This window comes from Macaca nemestrina, chromosome 2 (assembly GCF_043159975.1).
Source record: "Macaca nemestrina isolate mMacNem1 chromosome 2, mMacNem.hap1, whole genome shotgun sequence".
NCBI lineage: Eukaryota > Metazoa > Chordata > Mammalia > Primates > Cercopithecidae > Macaca > Macaca nemestrina.
In genome coordinates, this window is record NC_092126.1 from 2,770,796 (window position 1) to 2,798,607 (window position 27,812).

Below are 27,812 nucleotides of genomic sequence, written 5' to 3' on the forward strand. Positions count from 1 at the left end.
AGGGAGCGCGAGGAGCCGCCACCCGTTCGGCGTTGGCTCTGGCGTCGGGGTCGTTGTGTCGTGACAACCGCTCCGGTAGCCGTTTCCGAGGCAGCAGGTGGGGCCGCTTTAGCCCTGAGCGGGCTCCGCGGCTGCCTGCGAGTCTCTGCTGTGCCGACCCTTCTCTTCGCGGACCCCACGCCAAGCAGCGACCCTGAGCCGACAGCCGGAGCGCCCGGCAATGGCGGCCTCGACGGCCTCGCACCGGCCCATCAAGGGGATCCTGAAGAACAAGACCTCTACGACTTCCTCTATGGTGGCGTCGGCCGAACAGCCCCGCGGGAGTGTCGACGAGGAGCTGAGGTGAGAGCTGGGAGGGACGGCCGGGGAGCCCCTCCTTCCCGCCGGGCCCGTTACCCACCAGACCCCATGCACGGGCGGGCGGCGTGGATGCGGCTCGGGTGCCGCTCGGGTCTGTCCTGCCCGGCTAGCCGCGGGTGGGAGCGATCTTTAAGAAGGCTGGGCGATGACGTTTATCGTGTTTCCTTTTTTTTTTTTTTTTTTTTAAGCATATGTGCATATATGTAATTTTTTAAACAGATACAATCTTTGAACTTCTGTAATCGGGAACATCAAAGAATGAAATTGAAGCTTCAGATCTTCGACTGTTAAGCTTTTACTATTTCTTAACCTCATCTCTGAGGTATCTAAAATTCTTCGATAATTACAGTGTATTTTCTTTTCTTGGGAACCCTTGAAGATCTAGTCTCAAGCTAATAAAAGAGACCATTTCTCCCATTAGCATCGTGCCACACTGTATTTCTGCATCTGCAACCAGAGTTTTGGGTTCTTTCTGATTTTTGTTCCTGTTCAGAAATAGATCTAGGCTCAAAACAGTTCAAAGAGGAGCAACTTGAAATGACCCAGTGATATTTTAGTTGCTCTTGCATACGCTAAAGATACACATGTAAAAAGTTGTGGACCTGAGCGTTGTATGTAATAATTATAGTAATATAATTGGAAACCACCCGAAGTCCATTAGTAAGAACTATTAGTAAGAACTGGTGAAATATTAATTACGGTACGTTTGTATAATGGAACAATATACCAGCCTTTTAAAAAAAAAGAGGCGTTGATGCATAGAGAAAATGTTGCAGTACAGTATCTGTAGTGGGTTAGAAGTGCAAGGGGGCTTGGGCGTTGCAAGATACTAAAAATATAAGGACTCTACTTTCTGAAAATAAGGCTTAAGAAAAGTTACCATTGAAATTGGTAGTCTTGAAGCTAAAATGAGGATGTTTGTAAAATCTCAGAATATAGGAACCTAGGGCATTCCTGTATAAAGGATCTTATTTGGGACCATAAAAGGAAGTACTGCTTGGTGGTGGTAAATTTTAGGGATTTGTGTTACCTTGAAGAAAATATTGAGTAGGCTCACAAGTTAGAATCGTGGCCTTTTAGGGCTGGAAAGGACCTTAGTTTTGTCTAGCAACTCCCACGCTCATGGATGCTTGAATGTTAACATTCTCTCGCACACAGTTTTCTAACCTCTATTTGGGCTAAGCCACGTTAAATGGAGTGCTGGGGGAGTGTGATGGATAGGTCATGGAATTAAGAAGACAAAATTTCACCAGAACATAACTGAAGCAGGAGGACCAAGTTAGTTAAAAGATAAATAACGGCAGGGTGTGGTGGCCACGCCTGTAATCTCAGCACTTGGAGAGGCCAAGGTGGGAGGATTGCTTGATCGCAGGAGTTTGAGACCAGCCTGGGCAACATAGTGAGACCTCGTCTCTTAAAAAAAAAAAAGAATAAAAGAAAAGAAAACGAATTAAAAGATAAGTAACATGACTACAGAAGGCTCAAATGTAGCTTCACGGTTTTCAGCAGCAGCAATGTGGTCCTCACTGGCATTTACGTTATTTAGCTATTCTCCAGTGTGAGCTTCTTTTGGTCCATTTACCAAGTGACTTATTCTTTATCTCTGCTTCTTTAGTTTCTGTTTATTCTCAACTTGGATCTACTGTAATTTCCCATGGTCCCAATCTATGGATTGACCCCTCTCTTTCTGTAATTGGTTGGAATTGACATTCAGGTCTTTCTGCTTCAAAAGCCACTATACTAAACTGACTCAACTACATAGGGCTAGCTGCCTCTTCTGTAGTATCTGTGGCAGGGTAGATTCACTTAAAAGGGACTGACTTGTCTAGTTAGAGTTATATTCCTGTCTTTTAAAGAGAACTATCAAACCCTAATTCATTGAAGTTCATGATGTTTGGTTCCAAGTGGTAAAAAGGATGGGTTTTTTAATGGTCATTGTTAACGTGACTGTAAAGCAAATCAACTAATTCTACTAGTAATACAATATTGTTTTAGTCTGTTTTCTGTTGGTCATAACAGAATGCCTGTAATGATAATTTATAAGAAACTAAATTTATTTCTTATAGTTCTGGAGGCTTGGAAGTCCAAGGTCGAAAGGGTGCATCTGGTGAGAGCCTTTTTGCTGGTGGGGACTCTGTAGAGTTCCAAGGTGGTGCAGGGCATCATGGCAAGGGGGCTGAGCATACCAGCTGTGGTCTCTCTTGCTTCTCTTATAAAGCCACCAGAGCCACTCACTTGATAATCCATTAATCCATGAATAGATTAATCCATTCATCAGAGCAGAGCCCTCAGGACCCAGTCACCTTTTAAAAGCTGCACCTTGCAACACTGCTACATTGGAGATCAAGTTTCAGCATGAGTTTCAGAGAGGACAAACGTTCAAACCATACCAAATATACATTATTATTTATGTCACAACTCATGCAAACAGTATCATTAACTTTATGAGATCCTCTTTGAACAGAAACAATGAAAGTATACAGTTGGCCCCCTCCACGAATTCAGCCAACACCAGATAGCCCTTTACACTTGGGAGCCATTTTACACACCAAATTCACCAACAAAAATGCAAGAAAGTTAGCACTAGATAGCCCACGAAAAGGACACTTGTTTACAGCACAAGAGCCGAAACAAGAAAGCAGAGCATCGCCTTGTTTGACCCCCTCTGGGAAGATGCCGCCTCAGCTGTGAACATGTGCACTGGGCAACTCAAAATTTGCTTTGCTCTGTGGCAGTCTGTGAGCAACTGCTAAACGGACCTCAAGTGCTGGTTTTGGGATTACAGATTTTAGCAAGTAAACTTGCAAAGAAAGAATCAGAGAATAATGAGAATGAATCCTACCTTTTATCGGTGTCTTTGTTGTGTAAAATGTGATGATAGTTTGACTCTACCCATCCCCCAGTTGTGAGAGGATGTTATTTTACCTAAATATTGCCAAGCAATTTTAAAAAATAAAATTCAAACATACTTCAGATATATGTTTATAATTCATATATGTTTATACTACTATCATTAGATAAGGCTCAAAACTCAGTGTACACTTAAAGTGAGGTTTATATAAAGCCATATTCAAATAGTCTTAGCATTTCTATTTTTTTATCCAGTTGTCAGGACCGATCAAACCATCATTGAGCGGGGCGGTTATTTTTTTAGATGACTCAGTGCTGTTATTTTCTTTATTGTTGATACTTTGCATTAGTGCTTATGTCTTTGTTTGTTTTTGCGAGAAGAGCTCACTCTGCCACCCAGGCTGGATCATAGCTCACTGCAGCCTCCACCTCCTGGGCTCAAATGATTGTCCCACCTCAGCCCACCACACCCAGCTAATTTTTGTATTTTTTGTAGAGATAAGTTTTACTATATTGCTCAGGCTGGTGTCAAACTCCTGGGCTCAAGCGATCTGCCTGCCTCCCAGAGTGCTGGGATTACAGGTGAGAGCCACCATGCCCCACCAGTACTTAGGTCTTTAAGGAGTGGTTTCTACAGGTACCATTTGTCAGATACCAAGTTTTGAGGGTTAAATTAAAACTGGATAGAATCCATAAATCCACATAAGTATAGATAAATCTCAGTACATTGCAGCACAGCATTCAGCTAGTTTAAACACCACTGTCATCTTCTATGATTGTGGAATTCCCATTCTTTCAGGATACCTTGAATATAGGGCACAACTTATGAAGGTCTAATTTAGCAGGCCTAGTGAGTACATATGTGTATCTTACTGAAAACAAGACACTGGATTCTAAGATGTACCATCAAGAAAGAAAAAATACTGCCAATTATGATTATAAGATGCCATCCTTTTAAGACATATTCTTTTTCAGAGATATGAAAATGTAAAAAATGTGTTTTGGGAATTATTGAAAATATGACAGTAAATATTGCTAAAGCCTATCACTTGAGAAGGATTATGGTTTAGTGGGTAATCTGGTGCCAGATTGCCTGGGTTTGGATCTTGTCTGCTGCTTATTCGCAAACTTTATTAGTTGTGATTTTCAGTGAATTATTCATTTTATCTGTGCCTTAGTTTAAATAGTAAATGAATTAATAAATGTAAAGTGTTTAACCCAGTGCCTTACCCTCAAGTGTTAGTCTTATTGTGATAGAAATAAATATAGAAATTCATTTTTTCCACATCTCAGTGGGTTTTTTACACAGTCTGCTTTGGAGTTTACTATTCTGTTCAATTCAAATTCTATAGTAGTCTTAGATAATGCAGGCAAATTCTGCTTGAAAAAATATGCCTTATTTGATTTTCTTTGATATAATTTAAGAAATAAACACGCTTCAACTTTGTCGTTTTCTGCCTATAAAGGGATGTGGAATATTACAGTCAAAGGTTTACTGAGTAAAATAAAAAGTTTGTTTTCTAAAAGTTTCTTTTTGCTTACTTGTAATTACTTTTATTGTTAAGTCTTACTTTAATTGTTCAGTAATGATACCAGGCTTTGAAGTCTTATATTGTTATATTGTGTCAATCTATATAAGTGGAGTCTTCATTTAAAGAAAGAACCAGTTCTTGAAATATGCAATTAAAGTTAAAACACCTTGAAGCAAAATCTTGCTTCCCATTCCAGACACAGTCACAACTATCAAATGAGCAAGTCACAAGCAACAAGAAGTTCCAGTAGGTCTTTGAGGTGGCACCATATGAGCTAACAAAGTAAAAGTGAGAAGCGGTGACTTTTTCAGCACCAGATTTAGGCTGTAGGAAAACCAGTCACCCAAGAGGGAGGGGGAAAACTGAAACCAGCAGGTGCTTTCACCATCATGGCAGATCTGCCATGGAAATGGTGGTGCCCCTATTTTTGTCTGCAGGGATACTGACCCCAGAGGAGGTCATACAGTTCGTGATGATACTGGGATTAAGCTCAGGCTCACTCCTTGGGTTTTGTTATTCCACAACTAATGTTAATTCTACCATCACTTTAGAGACGCTGACTTTCATATCCAGTGTCCTCTGCTGACAGTTTCTTCTACTTCACTAACTTTCTAAGATTTCCTAGCATTTTTGGAGTCTGTTTTGTAATACCCTTATTTAAATGCTTATTTTTGCAAGATATTGTTGTCTTTTTTTGGATCTGAATAATTGTACTAATTTCTTTTTCTCTTAGTGTTCTGTTGAGAAAACAAGTTGAGTGAGGCTTTGAATATTTAGAACTTAAAATTTCATTTACAGTAGAAAGTAAACTAAGTGGCAAACAGACTGGGAAAAATTGAAGTTACATAAAATGTGGTTTATATAAATCTAAAGAGCTCAAATTTATGGGGAGATTTCTAATAGGCAAAGGATGTAAACATAATTCACATGAGGAAAGTAAAATAATATTAGTCAAAGAAACACAACAGTTTTTAAATACTATTTTATACCTGCTGAAATGGAAACACGCACACACACAATACCTAATCCTAGCAATGGTTTGGTAATTTACTGGGGACATTACAAACAGTCCTCTTTTTTAAAAAAAATAACTATATGGCAACATGGAGTGAACTATAAAGTTCTTAAACTTTAATTCAGGCTCTTACACTAGCACATTTTCTTTAAAACGTTATTGAATAACATGTACAAATATGTTCATGTCTGCCTTATTTTAAGTAGGAAAACTTATTTATCAATCTAAAAAATACAGTCATTAAAAAGGTAAAAAGAAAACACACAACTTATACTACACACATACTTACAACTTATATATCAGCATATGTATTTTATATATACTGTATGTACTTTTTATATGTATAGTTGTATATATTTTTATATGTTTTGATAGCTTATACATATTTATATGTATTATACAAAGGAAAGAATATGCAGAAATCAAAATTATGAATGACGGGATGCTGGGATTGTGATTATTAAATTTTATTTTTAATTTCAAGAAAACATAATTTCTGCTTGTGTTCTGTAGTTCTTTTTCTATCATTATCTTGTAAAAAATACTTACAGGGTGTGGACTTCTTTCTTTCCCAGTAGAGATACTTTTGAAACTCCAAAGGTCTTTCCTCATTCTTTTTTTATCCTAAGCAACGATGATCAGTTGCCTTGGTTTTTTTGTTTGTTTGTTTGTTTGTTTTTGAGACGCAGTTTCGCTCTTGTCGCCCAGGCTGGAGCACAATGGTGCAATCTCAGCTCACTGCAACCTCTGTCTCCTGGGTGCAAGCGATTCTCCAGCCTCAGCCTCCTGAGTAACTGGGATTACAGGCGTGTGCCACCAAGCATGGCTAACTTTTGTATTTTAGTAGAGACAGGGCTTCATCATGTTGGCCAGGCTGGTGTTGAACTCCTGACTTCAGGTGATCTGCCCACCTCCTAAATTGTCATTTTTAATTCAATATTGTTCACATCATTTAGGGAATAACTTGTTTTACTTTGAGATTAGGAGGCACCCCAAAACATTAATATGTGTTTATTTTTAAAATATTTTATTATAGTGTAATACACATACAGAAAAGTGTATTAAGAATAAATTTAAAGTGTCAGAAATTGTTACGAAAGCACACACTGACTGGGTGCAGTGTCTCACACCTATAATCCCAGCCCTTTTTTTTGTTTTTTTTTTTTTTTGAGACAGGGTCTCCCTATGTTGCCCAAGTTGATCTCAAACTCCTGGGCTCGAGTGATCCTCCCACCTTGGCCTCCCAAAATGTTGGGATTTATAGGCATGAGTCACTATGCCCAGCCCCCCAAAAGTTAACTACTAGTAGCCTCCTGTTGACTGAAAGCCTTACAGATAACATAAACAGTTGATTAACTTCATGTTTTGTATGTTACATGTATTTGTTACTGCATTCTTATAATACAGTGAGCTAGAGAGAAGAAAATGTTAAAATCGGAAGGAAAATACATTGACTGTTCATTAAGTGAAGTGGATCTTCGTGAAGATCTTTATCCTGGTGTCTTTCACATTGAGTAGGCTGAGGAGGAGGGGTTGGTCTTACTGTCTCGGGTGGTAGAGGAGATAGAAGGAGAGGCAGGCACACTTGGTGTAATTTTACGAAAATACATCATAATTTATGCCTAACTTTTGTGCTTTTTCATTTCTCTTAAGATGCTTCTATGTGGTACTAATAATCTTCCTTCTACTGTTTAGTTTCAGCGTCCATATCATAAAAGGGTCCATGTTGTAAAATAAGTCAGGCAATCTCAAATAGAGCTCTTTGTCAGATTGTCTAATGTCAATTTGTTTCCTGGCTTTGCTGCTTCCACATATTCTTCCTCTGGCACTGATTCAGAAGCAGTCATCTCTATCAAGTCATCTTCTGTTAATTCCTCTGGTATCAAGTCATCTTCTGTTAATTCCTCTGATGTGATGTCTATTAGCTCTTGAATTTCAATATCCATATCTTGAAACCCTTCACCCCCACCAAATAATCCACAATCTCATTATTTCCTTGCTTGACACTGTCATAAATCCTGCGAAGTCATGCGTAACATCTGGATACAGTTTTCTCCAGCAGGAATTCGTTGTTTCAGACTTGACAGCTTTCTTAGCTTTTTCTATAACAACAATGGCATAGGCAGTGGTGAAACCCTTCCAGACTTTCATGATGTTCTCCATAGAGCAGGGTTCCCCAAACCCCAGGCCACGTAGCAGGTGCCTGAGCTCCGCCTCCAGTCAGATCAGTGGCGGCATTAGATTCTCACAGAAGTGCGAACCCTATTGTGAACTCTGCATGTGAGGGATCTAGGTTGCCCACTCCTGATGAGAATCTAATGCCTGATGATCTGAGGTGGACCAGTTTCATCTGGAAACCTTCCCCCTCGACCCCACACTGTGCAAAAGTTGTCTTCCACAAAACCAATCCCTGGTGCCAAAAAGGCTGGGGACCACTGCATAGAGCACCATGTGTCCTGAATCTTAAAAGTCCTCTGTGACTCCCGATCTGGAAGTTAAATTGGAGATGTTGTGTTTGAGGACAAATAAACCACCTTGACACCTCCATAGGGTTGAACTCATAGGGTTCATAGGTGGCCAGAGAGACACATTGTCCAGAATCAAAACAACTTTAAAAGGTACTTTACTGCCAGGCACGTGGCTTGCGCCTATGGCCTTAGCTGCTCAGGTGGCTGACATAGTCGGATCACTGAACCCCAGGAGTTCGAGGCTGCAGTGAACTATGATTGTGCCACTGCACTCCAGCCTGGGCGATAGAGTAATACCCTGTCTCGCTTTTTTTTTTTTTTTTTTTTTTTTTTAAGCAGTTCTGTATTGGCAAGGTATTTCCTTATGGAACATTGATGGAACCAAGAGGGTTCTCATTGTCTAGACCTTGTACAACCACAAGACTGGTAGCTGGTGTTTATCTTTTCCCTTCAAGGCTCCGGGGTTTGCAGCTTTATAGTTAAGGACAGTCCTGATCATAAACCCTACTGCATTTGCATAAGACAGTAGAGTTAACCTGTCTCTTCCTGCCTTAAATCCTGATGCATTCTTCTTTCTTACAAATAAGTGTCCTTTTTGGCATTTTTTTTGCAGAATAGGGCACTTTTATTCTCATTAAAAACCTGTACGGGCAGATCAGATATCCTTTCTCCTTAATAATTTTTTCTTTTTCTGGACAGTCTCACTTTGCCACCGAGGCTGGATCACAGTGGCTCAATCGCAGATGGCTCACTGCAGCCTTGACCTCCTGGGCTCAGGTGATCCTCCCACTTTAGGCCACCCCCAAGTAGCTGGGACTGCAGGTGTGTGTGCGCCACCATGCCTGACTAATTTTAAACATTTTTTGTAGAGATAGTGTCTCACTATGGTTGCCCAGGCTGTTCTCAAACTCCTGGGCTCAAGAGATCCTCCTTCCTCAGCCTCCCAAACTGGGATTACAGGCGTGAGCCATTGCACCTGGCCCTTTCTCATGAATGATTTTCCTAATGGCCTCTGGGAACTCATCTGCAGCCTGTTGGTTGGCAGAAGCTGCTTCTCTGTTATCTTGTCATTTTAAAGCCAAACCTGTCTCTAAAATTATCAAACCATCGTTTGCTTGCATTAAATTCTTCAACTTTAGATCCTTCACCTTCTTTTTGCTTTAAGTTATTGTATAGTGACATCATTTTTTCTCAAATCATTTTAGAGTCTATAGTCTTGTAGCAATCCTGCACTCACATAAAAGATGCATTGGCAATACAAGATAAAAGGTATTTCACAAAATATGCAAGATTTTCATGCTGGTGTAGCTACTACAGTGACAGCTGTGTGAATTTCCTTTTATTTTATTTTTACAATGGTCTTTATGATGGATTCTTCTTTAAATGATGGGCAACCACAGTTGCAGAGCTCAATCTAAGGTACTCATCAAGCAATTCAACTTTTTCTTGTAATGTCACAACTTTGCTTCTTGGGAGCGCTTCCAGCATCTCTAGTGGCATTTTGTAATGGTCCCATGATGTTACTCAGAGTGTACAGTATTGCACTAAACAGGACAAAAAATACTCAAAAACCAAGAGAGATCACTTTTTACTGCAATAGGCAATTTATTGGAGCAACAAACTACTCACACTGAAACAACTAGCGTCATAGAGCTTTTTTTTTTTCTGAGACAGAGTCTTACTCTGTTGCCCAGGCTGAAGTGCAGTGGCATGATCTTGGCTCGCTGCAACCCCGGCTTCCAGGTTCAAGCGATTCTCCTGCGTCAGCCTCCTGAGTAGCTGGGATTACAAGCGCAAGCCACCATGCCTAATTTTTTGTATTTTTGGTAGAGACGGGGTTTCACCATGTTGGCTAGGCTGGTCTCGAACTCCTAACCTCAAGTGATCCACCCGCCTCAGCCTTCCATAGGGCTGGGATTACAGGCGTGCCTGGCTGCATCATAGAGCATTTTAAGCAAACTTGCAACACTTGAGGAGACCGCAGTAGCAACAAGAGATGGCTATGAAATTGTGACACAGAATAGTATGTACTGTAGTTAAGTTTATGCAGTTAGGATCCAACTGCAGAGGCACCACGTGTTGTATGTGCATGTTTTGATAAATTTTAACTTTACATTTTAACTAGGCTTGTTAATATGGTAGTAAATGATAAAGGAGACTGTTCTCTACATATATATTTTGCACTTATGACATAACTGACATAACTAACTTTTAAGTTTTTTTTAAATATTTCTGGGCTATGTGGTTTATCTGAGTTTCTTCAAATTGTCGCAAACCTCCAAAAAATTTTCCAGCAGATTTTTTGAAAGAAATCTGCATATAAGTGAACCCACACAGTTCAAACTCATAACATTCAAGGGTCAACTATAAATAGAGTCCAAGAGAAGATGTTTTTTTGCCTCTCTATAGGTAAAGGGTAACTGAAACCTGAACCTTCAATGTCTGTCTCCCAATTAAGTTTGTTTTTTGTTTTCTGCCACAAGCTCAACTATTACTGTGATAGGCAGAAGCCTAGGCATTTAAAGAAATCAATATTGTTAAAGCAAGCCCTGTTTACCCAGTCTAGTTCAGTCCCAGAAGAGTGTGATGAGTTGCCTTAAAAATTACACAGGCCCACTCCTGGCAGGTGACTTTTTTCAAATACTAAAGACATATTAATTTGATTAGGGCCAGGTGTGGTGGCTCATACCTGTAATCCCAGCACTTTGGGAGGCTGAGCCCGGGGAATTGCTTGAGGCCAGGAGTTTGAGACGAGCCTGACAACATAGTAAGACCCACCTGTAAAAAAAAAAAAAAAAAAAAGAAAAGAAAAGTTAGCTGGGCATGGTGGTGCATACCAATGGTCCCACCTAGGCAGGAGGATCACTTGAGCCCAGGAGTTCGAGACTGCAGTGAACTATGATCATGCTACTTTACTCCAGCCTGGGGTGACAGAGTAAGACCCAGGCTCTTAAAAAAAGAGAAATTCTGACACATGCTACAATATGAATGAACCTTGAAGACATTATGCTTAGTGAAATAAGCCAGTCACGAAAGGACAAATACTTTATGCTTTCGCTTCTGTGAGGTACCTAGAGTGGTCACATTTCTAGAGATGAGAAGTAGAATGGTGGTTGCCAGGTCTAGGGGCTGGGGAGAGTGGAGAGTTAGTACTTAATGAGTACAGTTTCAGTTGGGGAAGATGAAAAAGTTCTGGAGATGAATGGTGGTGATGCTTGCACAATGATGTGAATGTTCTTAATGCCGTAGAGTTGTACACTTCGTAATGGCTAGTGCTTGCTTCAGTAGCACATATGCTAAAATTGGAGTGATACAGGGAAGATTAACCAAAACACAAAAAGGTTAAAATGGTGGATTTTATGTTATGTATGTTTTACCACAGTTTTTAAAAATGAAGGAAAAAAGTTCTTAGTCAAAAATGGGGACACAGTGGGTATATTAGGGTAGAAAGCAAAAGAATATGAAGTCACCTGCCTGTATAATTTTTTTTTTCTTCTTTTTTTTTTTGAAACGGAGTCTGGCTCTGTCGCCCAGGCAGGAGGGCAGTGGCGCGATCTCGGCTCACTGCAGGCTCTACCTCCCGAGTTCACGCCATTCTCCTGCCTCAGCCTCCCAAGTAGCTGGGACTACAGACGCCCGCCATCACACCCAGCTAATTTTCTATTTTTAGTAGAGACAGAGTTTCACCATGTTAGTCAGGATGGTCTCGATCTCCTGTAATCCTCCTGCCTTGGCCTCCCATAGTGCTGGGATTACAGGCATGAGCCACTGTGCCCGGCTGTAATTTTTAAGGTAACTCATCAAACCATTTTGAGAGTATGGAGAAGGGAATATGTTATTAAAATGTTAAGTATGTTATTCCTAAAGACTATTTCAGGATCTGGAAAATTGAAAATACCTACAGTAAAACCTTAACAATTTAGACCAAATGCAGAAAGGATTATTTAAATCAGTGTAACATTTACATTGATTTTTTTTTAAAGCAGGTTTTTCCAAGTGCATACTAAGTAACAAACTGTATATGTAACAAAATAATGTTGGCGTGTAGAAAGGTCTTTGAGGTCTTTTTTAATGAGTATGTAAGAATTTAAAATTAAAGCATTTGAGTATTGAGCAACTTAATAGTTGTTTAAATACTTCATTGCATGAAATTTAACAGATGTTTCTAAAGTACTTATAGGCCAGGCACCATGGCTTACATCTGGAATCCCAGCAGTTTGGGAGGCCCAGGCAGGCAGATCGCGTAAGGTCAGGAGTTCAAGACCAGCCTGGCCAACATGGTGAAACCCCGTCTCTACTAAAAATACAAAAATTAGCCAGGCGTGGTGGTACGCGCCTGTAATCCCAGGTACTGGGGAGGCTGAGACAGGGGAATCACATAAACCGGGGATGTGGAGGTTGCAGTGAGCCGAGATCATGCCACTGCACTCCATCCTGGGCAACACAGTGAGACTCCATCTCAAAACAAAACAAAAATAATGGAGTACTTATAGAGAACTTCTGTTGCTCTTCAAATAAATCTGAATACACCATTCCTGAGCACACCTTTATTTTTCTAGATTAGAAATAAACAGAGCTGTAATTTATTTGCAATCTAATGATTTAGTGGTATCTGAGTTTGATGAGGTTTTCTCTGTAGTTTTATGCTTTGAATCTTTATGTTCTGACTGTTAACAGATATCTCAGAAAGAAATTATGCCAATGAAATACTCCTGTTGTGTTTTTTACCAAACAGTTACTGGTATATAGATCAAAAATGCCTACTGTCATCAGCGAATGTATAGATTTTGACTTGCATTATTTTATAGGCCAAATGAAGACTAAGCACGTCATAGTAATGTTTTGAATGCCTGATATAGATACTAAATACTGTGTTTTTAATATTTGGGCAGTAAGTGTTCTATATTTACTGACATTTTATTGTAGTTACTTAATGGTTTTTACCCTGAGTCAGCTTCTATTCTAAGAAAGTATATGTGAAAATAAAGGTTAGCCATCAAATAGAAGTTGAAATGTGAAATTTGAACATTTGTGAATTTTGACGTTCAGGTTTATCTTTTTCTGCATTGGGAAAAACGTTTTTTCTTTTTAATTTTAGCAAAAAATCCCAGAAGTGGGATGAAATGAACATCTTGGCGACGTATCATCCAGCAGACAAAGACTATGGTTTAATGAAAATAGATGAACCAAGCACTCCTTACCATAGGTAATGTCACATCGATATCATTCCTCTTGTGACTTACTTCCATTTTACATTTAATATGAACTTCTGGATAACAGCTTATTTGAATTTGTTTTATTGTAGATTAGCGTATTTGAATTTGTTTTATTGTAGATTTGTTACTGGAGCACTGGTGAATTCAGTAACCTAACTGCAATTTGTTTAGTAATTGTATAAGTGATGTCTAACTTTAAAATTATGGAACCCATTCTTTACATTATAATGATAGTAGTAAATGTTTATTTGTTGCACCTCAGTGGTTGCTAGCTACTAATAGTGCACATATTAGTTTTAACTTCCATGAAAGGAAGATGAGATAGGGGCTTGTTTGCTTCCCAAGTAGAAATCTGGGGTTTACTCAGTCTCTTTGCAGAGAAGCATAACTGCATGGATGGTAACTCGTTTTTAACCCACTGAAAGATAGGTGGTCATTATTACTGTTTATGTCTTTATTTTTTAACTTAATGTAATACTGTTGTTCAGATATTACATGTAATTTTTGGCAATTTCAAGTCTCAGAATTTTCTAAACGAATTGTGAAATTACATTATGCAGCAGTAACGAGTATGAAGACAAAAATAATGCAATAAGCATTATGAGAAGATGAAGATTCTAAATAAGTATAGATACCTAATTAAGGTAATACCTTGGGCCGGGCGCTGTGGCTCATGCCTGTAATCCCAGCACTTTGGGAGGCCGAAGCGGGCGGATCACCTGAGGTCAGGTGTTCGAGACCAGCCTGGCCAACATGTGAAACCCCATCTCTACTGAAAAAAAAAATACAAAAATTAGCTGGGCTTGGTGGCGGGCGCCTGTAATCCCAGCTACTCGGGAGGCTGAGGCAGGAGAATTGCTTGAACCCTGGAGGCGGGGGTGGCAGTGAGCCAAGATCGCGCCATTGCACTCTACCCTGGGCAACAAGAGCAAAACACTGTCTCAAACCAAAAAAAAAAAAAAAAAGATAATACCTTGGCTGGGAATGGTGACTCATGCCTGCACTCCCAGCACTTTGAGATTACAGAGGCAGAGGTGGGAATATTGCTTCAGGCCAGGAGATCAAGATCAGCCTAAGCAACATAGTAAGACTCTTTCTGTCTACAAAAAAAAAAAAAAAAAAAAAAGGAAAGAAAAAAGTTATGCCCTACCTACCTTGTATTGAAAAAAATAAAAGATTTCCAAGATTAAAATATTTTGTCATTGAATTAAGACAGCATAAATCCAGCAGTTACCATTAAAATAGAGTTAACTTCAGTTTTCCATTTGTTCTGTAGTGAAAGAAGAAAGAGTTAAGAACTACTGTATTTTAAGTCAGTGGGTGAAGACTTTGGAAGATAATTTGAAATAACCTGTTACTAACAAAAACAGTAAAAATAAAAAACATGAAATAATGAAATAGGTACAGATGCTGAAACTCAATACTAATGAAATCTGAGTGAAAAAATACACATTTTTTATGGTATATATGTAGATACCATGAAATATATATAAAAAGGAACAAAATAATGGCATTCACAGCAACCTGGATGGAGTTGGAGACCATTACTCTAAGTGAAGTAACCCAGGAATGGAAAACCAGACCTCATATGTTCTCATTTATAAGCAGGAGCTAAGCTATGAGGACACAAAGCCATAAGAATGATACAGTGGACTTTGGGGATGGGGTGGGAGGGGTGAAGCGGGGAGAGGGATAAAAGATTACACATTGGGTACAGTGTACATTGCTCGGGTGATGGGTGCACCAAAATCTCAGAAGTCACCACTGAGGAACTTACCCATGTAACCAAACACTACTTATTTCCCAAAAACCTATTGAAATAAAAATAGAGGGGAGGAAAAACAATAAAATTACAATTAGTTAAAAAAAAATACGCATGTTAAAAAGAGGTTTATATTCTTATTTTTCTCCTAAATTGCAGGTATATACTTTAAAAATCTTCCAAAAAAAATAAAGATACAAGATCTCGCTATGTTACCCAGTGCAGTGACTATTAACGGGCACAGTCATAGCACACTACAGCCTGGAACTCCCGACTCAAGTGATTCTCCCTCCTCTGCCTCCCAAGTAGCTGACTGTGGGCACACACCAGCGTGCCTGACTTCTAAAACATGTGTTAAAACCTTTATTGTGCCAGAATCCAAAATCAGAGTGTTCTTTCTTTTTATTAAATGTAGTGGCCGTCCTCACTTGTGTTAGTTGGGGATAAGTATCCTAAGAGAATTAAGATCAGACATGATTTAGAAAAATAGTTGATGCCAGCTGCAGTGGCTCAACATAATCTCAGCACTTTGGGAGCCTGAAGCAGGAGGATCACTTAGCCTCCCAAAGAACTCTTTTTTCTCCACCCAGGTTGGAGAGCAGTGGCACAATCTCGGCTCACTGCAATCTCTGTGTCTCAGGTTCAAGAGATTCTCGTGCCTCAGCCTCCCAAGTAGCTGGGATTACAGGCACCCACTACCACGCCCAGCTAATTTTTGTATTTTTAGTATTGACAGGGTTTCACCATGTTAGCCAAGCTGGTCTCGAACTCCTGACCTCAAGTGATCCACCTGCCTCAGCCTCCCAAAGTGCTGGGATTACAGGCATGAGCCACCACGCCCTTCCCCAAAGAACTCTTGCCCAGGAGTTCAAGACCAACCTGGGCAACAGAGTGAGACTCTTACCTCCACAAAAAAATTTTAAAAATTTGGCTAGGCGCAGCAGTGCATGCCTGTAATCCCAGCACTTTGGGAGGCCGAGGCAGGTGGATCACCTGAGGTCAGGAGTTCAAGACCAGCCTGGCCAACATGGTGAAACCTTGTTTCTACTGAAAATACATAACAATTTCCAGGTGTGGTGGTGGGCGCCTGTAATCCCAACTACTCGGGAGGCTGAGGCAGGACAATCACTTGAACCTGGGAGGCAGAGGTTGCAGTGAGCTGAGATTGCGCCATTGCACTCCAGCCTGGGCAACCAGAGCGAAACTGTCTCAAATAAAATAAGTAAAATTATCCAGAGGTAGTGGTGTGTACTTGTAGTCCCAGCTACCTCTAGGAGGCTGAGGCAGGAGGATTGTTTGAGCCCAGGAGGTTGAAGCTGCAGTTAGCCATGATCACATCATTGCACTCCAACCTGGATGACAGAGGGAGACCTTGTCTCCAAAGAAAAAGAAAAAAAGATTTTCAAAATAGCTATGGCCATTATTTTTTGACTTTTTATAAATATAATTTGAATGGTAGATATTTGCCATTCAAATAACCAGAGAAGTTATTTGGTCCCTAAGTAATTGAGGCTGTGTGTATGCAGAGATACCTGTGTCCTGCTTTTATCAGTTCATCACTCGGTTTTATCATTTCTTTCCATGACTTTTTTTTTTCTTTTTGAGAGTTTTATTTGACCAGCCATGGTAGCTCACCCTTGTAATCCCAGCACTTTAGGAGGCTGAGGTGGGAGGTTTGCTTGAGCTCAGGAATTGGAGATGAGCCTGGGCAACATAGAGAGACCCTGTCTCTACAAAAAATAAAAAGAATTAAGCCAGGAATGGTAGCACATGCCTGAAGTCCCAGCTACACAAGAGGTTTAGGTGGGAGTATCACTTGAGCCCGGGAAGTCGAGGTTGTAGTGAGCCATGATGGTGCCACTGCACTCCTGGGTGATAGAGTGAGACCCTGTCTCAAAAAAAAAAAGTTTTATTTAACTGAAGATACTTTTTATAGAAACATCATGTCTTATTACCTAAGAATCTTACAGTTAGTATACAAGAAGTTATTGCTTCTATATACATGTATATATATAAACATAATTCAGTAAATTTTACAACTAGAATTTTCTATACAACAATTCTATGAATTAACAAAATGTTTATTTTACCCTATTCTGCTTAATTAAACTCAATAATATAGATCAGTTTATTTAAACTTCCCTTAGAAAAAAAGAGCATCATCTAAACTGTAGGACTTGTCACCTTCATTAACCAGGAAATGTATAAACTGGCAGTATTTTATAAATAGCGGAGTTCTGCTTTATATACTTCCCAGTGGCTTAAGAATTAAGGATGCCCATTTTTGCACTGAAGTGTGGAGCAAATTTTTCATTAGAGGGTAGAGTGAGAAAGCTAAATCACTTGTAAACTTCCAGAACTAGGTCTTTGGGATATAATTTTGTTATTTCACTCAGTCTTGTATCTGCATAGATCTTTTGTTTCTATCTTAAGATTGATGTAGAAATGCATGTTCTAAAACCAGACAGTGAGTTACTTTGCATTACTTGTTCCTTCCCACTGGATGAAATAATTGGAACTTTGTAGTGTTTTTTTTTTTTCCAGATCATTTATGTTTTCAGTACAGTTTTTCCTCATTATCCATGGGGGTTTCAGGACCTCCCTCAGATACCAAAATCCTCAGTCAAGTCTCTGATATAAAATGGCATTGTAGATGTATATAATTATGCACATCCTCCTTTATATTTTAAATCATCTCTAGGTTACTTATATTACCTAATAAAATGTAAATACTATGCAAATAGTTGTTACTGTACCATTTAGGGAATAATGATATAAAAAAAGCCTACATGTTTAGTACAGCTGAAATTTTTGTTTTCTCTGGCTATTTTCAATCCACAGTTGGTTGAATTTATGGATGTGGATCCTATGGATATCGCAGGCAGACTGTATTTGTTATTTTTTTTCAATCATTTGGAGTCTTTTCTTGATTGGGTGCTATACTTTTAAGTATTTGTATTGAATAGGAACTATATAAAGTTAAACCTCAAAGATAACAACAGAGCTATAAATACATTGATATGTTAAGTAGGTTGATAGAATTGTTTTTCTACCTTGTTTTTGTGGCTGAAAATTTATGTTTCAGGTATTAATTACAATATGCTTGTCATACTAGTATGATGGGTGATGATGAAGATGCGTGTAGTGACACTGAGACCACTGAAGCCATGGCGCCAGACATCTTAGCCAAGAAGTAAGTACTAATGACTGGAGCACAGTTTCACTTAGGCTGTTTTTAATTATGCAGAGTTAAAAGCATTCTACATTGCTTTTCCTGTATAAGCAGAAAGAAAAGGCTGTTTATGTGCTAGCTATAACCTGATGAGGAAAATAAAAAGCAAGAGAGCAGAAATGGGCTGGGCATGATGGTACACGCCTGTGGTCCTAGCTACTCGGAAGGCCGAGTAGCTTTTTTATGCCAACTTTTTTTTCCTTTTTTTCCCCTTTTTTCACCTTCTGAGTCACCAACTTTTATCATCTTGTCTCTTGATTAAAATCAAGGTATGTAGGTGGCAGGAAGACCAGCTTACCTGAATTTGGGATACTGAAATGTGTCACTTCCTTGTGGATGTTTTTATTTTTATTTTTTTGAGACAGAGTCTCGCCCTGTCACTCAGGGTGGAGTGCAGTGGTGTGATCTCAACTCACTGCAACCTCCACCTCCCAAGTTCAAGCAGTTCTTTTTTTTTTTTTTTTTTTTGAGACGGAGTCTCACGCTGTTGCCCAGGCTGGAGTGCAGTGGCACGATCTCGGCTCACTGCAAGCTCCGCCTCCTGGGTTCACGCCATTCTCCTGCCTCAGCCTCCTGAGTAGCTAGGACTACAGGCACCCGCCACCGCGCCCGGCTAATTTTTTGTATTTTTAGTAGAGACGGGGTTTCACTGTGGTCTCGATCTCCTGACCTTGTGATCCGCCCGCCTCGGCCTCCCAAAGTGCTGGGATTACAGGCTTGAGCCACCGCGCGCGGCCTTCAAGCAGTTCTCATGCCTCAGCCTCCCCAGTAGTAGCTGGGGTTACAGGGACATGCCACCACGCCTGGCTACTTTTTGTATTTTTAGTAGAGACGGGGTTTTGCCATATTGGCCAGGCTGGTCTTGAACCCTTGATCTTAAGAGATCCACCGGCCTAGCCTCCCGAAGTTCTGGGATTACAGGGGTGAACCACCATGCCTGGCCCCTGCCTCCTGTTTTTAAAGGTAGCAGTGAGAAAGGCAAACATAAGTTAATTCATGAAAGCACTCTTCCTTTACTGCTTATTGATTTCTAACACCCATTCCACTGTTCTTGTTGCTTACTCGTTTCTATGCCCATTTCTACTCTTTTTATTCCTTTTTTTTTTTTTTTTTTTGAGACAGGGCCTTGTTCTGTCACTCAGGCTGGAGTGCAGAGGCGCAATCACAGCTCATTGCAACCTCAAACTCCTGGGTTTAGCCAGTCCTCCCACCTCGGCCTTCCGAGTAGCTAGGACCACAGGCGTGTACCATCATGCCCAGCCCATTTCTGCTCTCTTGCTTTTTATTTTTCTCATCAGGTTATAGCTAGCACATAATGATCTTCAGATGTTTTTGTAAGAATGAACAGTTGAATAAGGCTCTTAAATAATACCAAAACATCACTGTTAATGTCTTTTTACGTGATGGTTGCATAGGTTAGCTGCTGCTGAAGGCTTGGAGCCAAAGTATCGGATTCAGGAACAAGAAAGCAGTGGAGAGGAGGATAGTGACCTCTCACCTGAAGAACGAGGTAGTTTATTTCCTTTACTGCTTGCAGCATGATGCTAGTACTTTTTGCTAAGATAAATCCATTATTTGGAAGATGAGCAAATCGTTTTCATTTTGGGGACACAGAGTGGGGGAAAATGAAAGCAACATCTTTAAAATTCAGATACTACTTGTGTGTTTTGTTGTGTAACAACAAAATCAAGTTTTTTACCCCTGATTTCAAGAATATGGGGAAGTATTACCATCTTTAAAGTAATTATAAGTATTATTTTCTTTGTACTTTTTAGTGCAGAGTAGATATTCAGTGAATACTTTTTAAATTAATGCTTTTCAAGTCATTGAGTGTTTGGATGGTCTTCAAGTGGATAGCTGGAAGAGCTGATTTCCCAATTGCGTATGTTTTTTCTGTTGTTAGACAGTGGTGCAGCTTCACAAATGAACCAACGTGATGCAGAGTGAAGGTCTGTATTAGGTCCCACCAATCAAAAGGAGCAGGAGCGTCACAGGAAAGGAGATGGAGACAGCCCTCCCCTTCACAGGGATGGAAGAGGGTCTTGTAGGCCATTCAGCACATACACATTTAAGGCATTGCTGCCTGCTCATGCTTTTCTGTTTCCACAAGTAAAAGTGGTTACCTGTGGAGGCTGGGAGAAAAGGAATGTGTCTTATCTTGTTGCATTTTATACTTTTTGATTCATGTGAATGTATAATCTTCTCAAGAATTAAAAAATTGTATATAGTTTATTTGCAACTATTTTTAAAGGAAAATCCAAGCCTTCGAGTAGAGGGGAAAGATACAAGAAAAGCACATACTCACAAAAAAGAGGAAGAAGGAAAATACGGTAGAAACCTACCTCAAGTGTTGCAGCGTAGGGACTACCTATCCTGGGAAGAAGCTGAGAAGCTTTAGAACGAAGTCTCTGGATCTTGGTCGTATAGCTGCTAAGGTATCATTTGCTAGTCTTCCCTGTCATCTTCAGAACATAGCCTGTTCAACAGAGCTGTGGTGGTCTGAGCCTAATATTTGTACGAGAGAAATTTTACAAGTAGCATATTCTCAAGTTGTATTATATCTCTTCAACTTTGAGTGACTTCCAATTTATTTTCCCAAAATATACCCCAAAAGATCCTTGAGAAGTATTTCAAATAGAAATAGTTTCTGGAGTTTGTTTCCTCGTTACTCTTTAAAAACATGATCTGTTGAGAATAAGGAATTTTTTGTGAATGTATACTGTCAGTTGTAATTGAGGGATCTTTTTCTCAAGTTGTAATTCCACGAGTCAACCGGCAGGGGGAGCCATTTGACTAATTATAATTTCATTAATTCATGTTCCACTGGTGGGGTTGTTACTGAATTATATAGATGTTACATGGCTGAAAAATGTTTGTCTATTGACAGCAGACAGCTTAGGGAGAAAATTGTAACTCACAACATAGCAATTAAGATTATTGTCTGTGGAGACAAACCTAAGTTTGTGCTCCAGGTATGCTACTTGGCTAATTTGCATAATTTCTCTGAGCCTCAGTTTTCTCATTTCTAAATTGGGAGCTGTAAAAATATTTTGGTGACTATTAAATGAGTTAAAACAATTAAAGCACTTAGCACTGATCTTGGCATATTGTGAGGACTCACTAAATGTTAACTTTTAACAACTTCAGATATTCCCCCATAAAAAGTAAAAGTAGGTATAAAAAGAATAATTCACTTGTTGTGTTCATATAAATAGTCTACCTTAACCTTTTTAAATGCTAGTTATGACTTAATAAAGAATCATGATGGCCGGGCACGGTGGCTCACGCCTGTAATCCCAGCACTTTGGGAGTCTGAGGCAGGAGGATCTCTTGAGGCCAGGAGTTTGAGACCAGCCTGGCCAACATGGCGAAACCTCACCTCTATTAAAAATTAGCCGGGCATGGTGTTGTGCGCCTCTAATCCCAGCTACTCGGTAGGCTGGGGCACAAGAATCGCTTGAACCTGGGAGGTGGAGGTTGTAGTGAACCGGTATCATGCCACTGCACTCCAGCCTGGGTGACAGAGTGAGACTTTATCTTAAATAAACAAATAATCATGATGCACAGTTTGAAAAACACTGGCTCATACTGAGAAAATAATAGAACAAATGCACAATATATTATATATATATATGTCTTACAAACATTGAAAATTGCTGATGTACCTTCACAAAATAAAAACAAACCAAAAGAAACATTGAAAACATAAAGGGGGGAAATCAGAAATCTTTAACCAAGAATAGGGAATTAAATTATAACTCAACTTGTAATGATTTAAAAACTATATAAATCATTATGTCCATGGCAGAATGTTTACTGTATGTTCATATACTTTATTGTCTAAACTGGGTAATTATTACAGTTCTTTTTTTTTTTTTTTTTTTGAGACAGAGTCCTGCTCTGTTGCCCAGGCTGGAGAGCAGTGGCGTGATCTCTGCTCATTGCAACCTCTGTCTCCTGGGTTCAAGTGATCCTCCTGCCTCAGCCTCCTGAGTAGCTGGGGTTACAGATGCGTGCCACCATGCCCAGCAAATTTTTTGTATTTTTAGTAGAGACGGGGTTTCACCGTGTTAGTCAGGATGGTGTCGAACTCCTGACCTCGTGATCTGCCTGCCTTGGCCTCCCAAAGTGCTGGGATTGCAGGCATGAGCCACTGCGCTTGGCCTTTAGTATAAGTTTTAAAAATATAAGTATAGATATTGATAAAAGCCTAGGGAATTAAGAAAGTACTGGCCAGGTGTGTTGGCTCACACCTGTAATCCTTGCGCTTTGGGAGGTCAAGGCAGGTGGATCACTTGAGGTCAGGAGTTCAAGACCAGCCTGACCTACATGGTGAAACCCCGTCTCTGGTAAAAAACAAACAAAGAGAAAGTACTTTGGAGGCCAGGTGTGGCAGCATGCACCTGTAGTTCCAGCTGCTTGGGAGGCTGAGGTGGGAGGACTGCTTGAGCCTAGAAGTTGGAAGCCAACCTGGGCAACAGTGAGATCTCATCTCTAAAAATTAAAATTTTTAAAAAAGAAGAAAGTACTTTAAATACCTTTATTGAGGGATGTCTCTGCTTTTTAAAAAATAATTTTTGAGCTAGGGTCTCGCTTGTCAACCCAGGCTGGAGTGCAATGGCATAGTTGCGACTAACTGTAGTCTCAGCCTTCTAAGCTCAGCCAATCCTTCCATCTCAACCTTCCCAGTAGCTGGGACCACAGTCGTGTACCACCACGCCCAGCTAATTTTTTTAAATTTTTTTGTAGAGATAGGATCTTGCCTTGTTGCCCAGGCTGGTCCTGAACTCCTGGGATTACAGGCATGAGCCCTAGCATCCAGCCTCTGTGCTTTTTTGACATTGAAATATTTTAATGAAATTTTTAATAAAACAATGGTGAAGCTGGGCATGGTGGCTCATGCCTGTAATCCCAGCACTTTGGGAGGCCAAGGCAGGTGGATCACCTGAGGTCAGGAGTTCGATACCAGCCTGGCCAACATGGTGAAACCCCATCTCTACTAAAACACAAAAATTAGCCAGGAGTGGTGGCACATGCCTGTGATCCCAGCTACTCGGGAGGCTGAGGCAGGAGAATCACTTAAACCCAGGAGGCTAAGGTTGCAGTGAGCCAAGATCGCGCCATTGCACTCCAGCCTGGGCAATGAGTGAAACTCCATCGAGAAAAAAAGAAAACAACGGTGAATGATTTTAAATAGCTGGCAATTTTATATTGGCCCCCCCTTTTCTGTTGTTGCTTTTTTTTTTTTTTTTTTAATTTTCTGATCTAAGGAAGTTAAAAACCTTAAAATGATGTATTCATAAATAGTTCCTCTTTAAAGAGCAACTATTAATAAAATGTGATCAGTTGTGTTGAATTGCTGCCAGCTTTATGTTTCTATGGTGAAGACTAGAATGAAAGAATAATTTGGAGTCACTTCATCATTACTTTATAATAGGTTTTTCTTAAAATTACTCTGAAAATGAGGTTATGTTTTTAGCCAGCAATGTCTTAAATCATGGCACTTTCTTAACAGGTAAGAATTGTTTTAAAAGATTTTTTCTTAATTATAATAATAGAAGATAATAAAATATTAAAACTACTTCATTGTTCCTTGACTCAGAGTTAACCACTGTTAATTGCTGAGTCTTATTTTTCTCTGTGTGTGTGTATGTGACAGGCATTGTACATAATAAATATAGTATATGGTGGTGTAACTCGTTTTTTTTTTTCACCATTTAACTCTTTCTGGATGATTTTCCCATAGCTTTAATCTTTCTTCACAAATACAATTTCTAATGGCTGGATATATTCCTGTTTTTCCATCGAGATGAATGCCAGATAGTAAATATTTTAAATTTTGCAGGTCCAGTGGTCTCTATTACGAACTACTCAACTCTGCCATTGAACACAAAAGCAACCTTAAGCATGACAAAAACAAATGAGCATGACTGTTTCAATAAAATTTTATTTATAAAACAGGTGTGGGCCAATCCTTGAGATCAAACTTCCTAAGTTTACATTTTTCATCTTATAGAAAAAAAGCGACAATTTGAAATGAAAAGGAAGCTTCACTACAATGAAGGACTCAATATCAAACTAGCTAGACAATTAATTTCAAAAGACCTACATGATGATGATGAAGATGAAGAAATGTTAGAGACTGCAGATGGAGAAAGCATGAATACGGAAGAATCAAATCAAGGTTAGATGTTTGGAAAATGTCACTGAGACTTTTGTGATGCTCTGTGTCTAAGATCATAGACTTTATTTTGCTTTAAACTTGTGAAAAAACAAAATTTTGCTGAGATTCACTTTATTATACCAAATACTTCTAAAATTTTAACCCCCATGGCCAATTTCAGAATAATAAAGTTTTTATACCCAGAGTTGATTTGATTTTAGACCATATGTTTTATTATATGGCTTTCTTATGGTTTATTTGCCTTTAGGCCAGGATGTTTGTCTTCATATTAGGCTATATTTTGTTTTGAATATTTTAGGTCATGTTGTATTTGTCATAACGATCTAACGTTTAAAATTTTTTAAATGAAGCATGTTTTTAGTATGGAATATTTGTTTTTACATCCCTTTAGGTACAAAATATGTCATATCTTTCTAATGTGGATTCTTTTGACTATTGGATTCACAGTTATTTAACTGTTTTTGGTTTTGTTTTTATTTTTCAGTCTTAGACACCCAGCCCCTGCAGCCTAGCAACTCCTAATCTGTCCTAGGAAATAGGCTTTAGTTAACTTTTATGAACCGTCATTCTGGTATTTAATGAAGGTGAATCTTCTGCACCACTAATGAAAATTTTTGTCGGCCGGGCGCGGTGGCTCAAGCCTATAATCCCAGCACTTTGGGAGGCCGAGGCGGGCGGATCACGAGGTCAGGAGATCGAGACCATCCTGGCTAAGACGGTGAAACCCCGTCTCTACTAAGAAATACAAAAAACTAGCCGGGCGAGGTGGTGGGCGCCTGTAGTCCCAGCTACTCGGGAGGCTGAGGCCGGAGAATGGCGTGAACCCGGGAGGCGGAGCTTGCAGTGAGCTGAGATCCGGCCACTGCACTCCAGCCTGGGTGACAGAGCGAGACTCCGTCTCAAAAAAAAAAAAAGAAAATTTTTGTGCCCACTATCTACTCCTTGTACTTACAAACTTCATACCTTTCAGTGGAGGTGTAACATTTTATTTGTGGTGCCCAGAGTGGTTAAGTCTGAGGAAATTAAATTATTATTATATTACCATTTTGGTAAGCATTGTATGAAATATGAATAATTCTATGATACAGCCTGATGAGTCACTGTCTCATAGTGTCAGGGTCACAGTCCTTTTTGTTATTCCATAATATGCTTCAGCCTTTTAGTCTATTTCATATAGCCTTTCATTTCCATTATATACTCCATCGTCTGTTTAACTTATATTAATTTGAGCAAATTTCATCTTAAGTAGTAGCTGTTGTATGTTTCTATTATCCATTTTCATTTTTATTTTATTTTTTGTTACAGAGGTAGGGTTTTTTGTTTAACGCCATTTCTTTGGAAAAATAACTATGGCATTTTGTCCGTCTCTGCTTATAAGATATTACATTTCACACATTTAGTACATAAATGTATTTTTTTGTTTAAGTTTAATGGAGGATTAAAATTTTGTATTAGCTCAGTGCCTGATTTTTCTTAACTGGAGATGAAGTACACCTTGCAAAGGAGTATATCCTGCTTAGCATTACAAAACCCACAGGAATAGCATAAGACTTAGGGAAATAAGTACCTTATTTATCCCCTACCCTTTTTGGGCCCTTAACATTTTACCAGCTTTTAAGATCTCTGAGTTCTATAGAACCCATTAGTTTTTGGGCAATGTCAGTCTCCTCCCTTCCCCCCTTCTTCCCCCATTCACACAATTCATTGGAGAAAAATGACATGTTTGGACTCTTAGGCGATATTTCATAGCTTTGAGGTAATAAATATATATCTTTTTATAGCTCTGGACATTTGAGTTGTCGTAAACTCTTACCTTTCCAACTGTGATTTACAGAAATGTTCAATCTGAAACCTGTTTATCAGAAAGTAGACACTTCTGTTCTTTAGACTATTTAGGGGAGTGTATAGATTCTTCTATTTCAGTCTAAATCAGCCTACATGAAATACACCTTATTTGTTTTTAAAATTTTTATATTTGCTTATCACGCATGCTAGTAGAAGGGAACTTTAGCCGGGGTTGACAAAATATAACAATTTATGTTGACTTTTTCTTTTATCTTTGCAGGATCTACTCCAAGTGACCAACAGCAAAACAAATTACGAAGTTCATAGAAGAGATTTGTTCAACACTGCAATTGTTTGTTAGATATAAACCCTGTGACTGTAATACATTGCTTCTTGCTCTCCACAATTCATGACTTAAGTACCAAAATGCATACCAGTTATTATATATTGCCAAGAATTAAATGATAAACTTAGAGACTGATTAGACTGAAAATGCCTAATTGATATATATATTCTTGTGCCTAGTACTTTACCACAAATACAGTGTAATATCATCAGTCCAAAACTGCATTACTTTTGTAAAAACACTGGTTAATTTGTATAAGATATATAGCTTTTTATGCTTTAGAAGTTAAACAGTATCTTTCCGGGGGGGGGGACTAATTTATTTTCATCACTCTTAACTGTGGTGGTAGCTCTTATAAAGTTTGTTGATCTGTTGTTTTTTTTAAATCAAAAGCCAATTGAACAACAGGATATATAGACTGATAAATATTCAGGCTGAATAGTATTTTAACACTCGTCTTCAACTTGATTTATCTGTTTAATTGAAAAGAAGTATAAGAGTTACTGTCGCATTTTCTGGCCTACTACCTTTAAAATTCCTGTTGAGTTTCTTTGTATTTACAAGGAAAGGACTGAACTTTTTCTCATCAAAACTAGCTTTTTTCCCCACAAATAAATTATCAGGTTAAACTTTCACCAATGTCTGCTCTGTTTTTTGGGTTTCTTTCTTTTTTTTTTTTTTTTTTTAACCTTTTTGGTACACTGGGCAGACTTCAGAGCAGTTTTTTAAAAAATAAATATTCTAATGTAGCTATCTCACCATTCCCTTTAAATACCGGTCTTAACCTCCTGCTTTTATTTCCTACTCCTTTCTACACATACGCACACAGTCCTTTACCTTTTATTTCCTACTCCTTTCCACACACACACACACAATCCTTTACCTTTTATTTCCTAGAGTCCTTTCCACACACACGCACACAATCCTTTACCTTTTAAAGGTCATTAAGATTGTCACGACATTAGGGACTTTGTCACTCTTCTGTTGTTTGCTGCAATGTTGAAATTCTTACTTTGACCATCGATGCCTATGAATTCTTCTAAACGTGAAGAAAATAGATTG

The 27,812-nt window shown here is 39.1% G+C and overlaps 1 protein-coding gene and 1 pseudogene across 1 annotated transcript; both read left to right on the forward strand.

Annotated features, from left to right (window-relative positions):
* Positions 1-27,385, forward strand: LOC105470800 (protein phosphatase 1 regulatory inhibitor subunit 2). The gene is made up of 6 exons (XM_011723060.2): positions 1-342; positions 13,324-13,431; positions 18,319-18,396; positions 19,851-19,945; positions 24,452-24,619; positions 26,685-27,385. Exons 1-6 carry the CDS (start codon positions 221-223, stop codon positions 26,729-26,731), a joined length of 618 nt encoding a protein of 205 aa, XP_011721362.1. The 5' UTR covers positions 1-220; the 3' UTR covers positions 26,732-27,385.
* LOC112424801 (U6atac minor spliceosomal RNA) lies at positions 20,421-20,538 on the forward strand (annotated as a pseudogene).
* Positions 27,386-27,812: the final 427 nt, after the last annotated feature.

Bases quoted from the DNA above. Each gene is read 5' to 3' on its own strand.
- LOC105470800 (XM_011723060.2), top strand. From the start codon at position 221: ATGGCGGCCTCGACGGCCTCGCACCGGCCCATCAAGGGGATCCTGAAG. The intron at 19,946-24,451 runs GTAGTTTATTTC...TTCATCTTATAG, and splicing joins CCTCTCACCTGAAGAACGAG to AAAAAAAGCGACAATTTGAA. The intron at 24,620-26,684 runs GTTAGATGTTTG...TTATCTTTGCAG, and splicing joins TACGGAAGAATCAAATCAAG to GATCTACTCCAAGTGACCAA.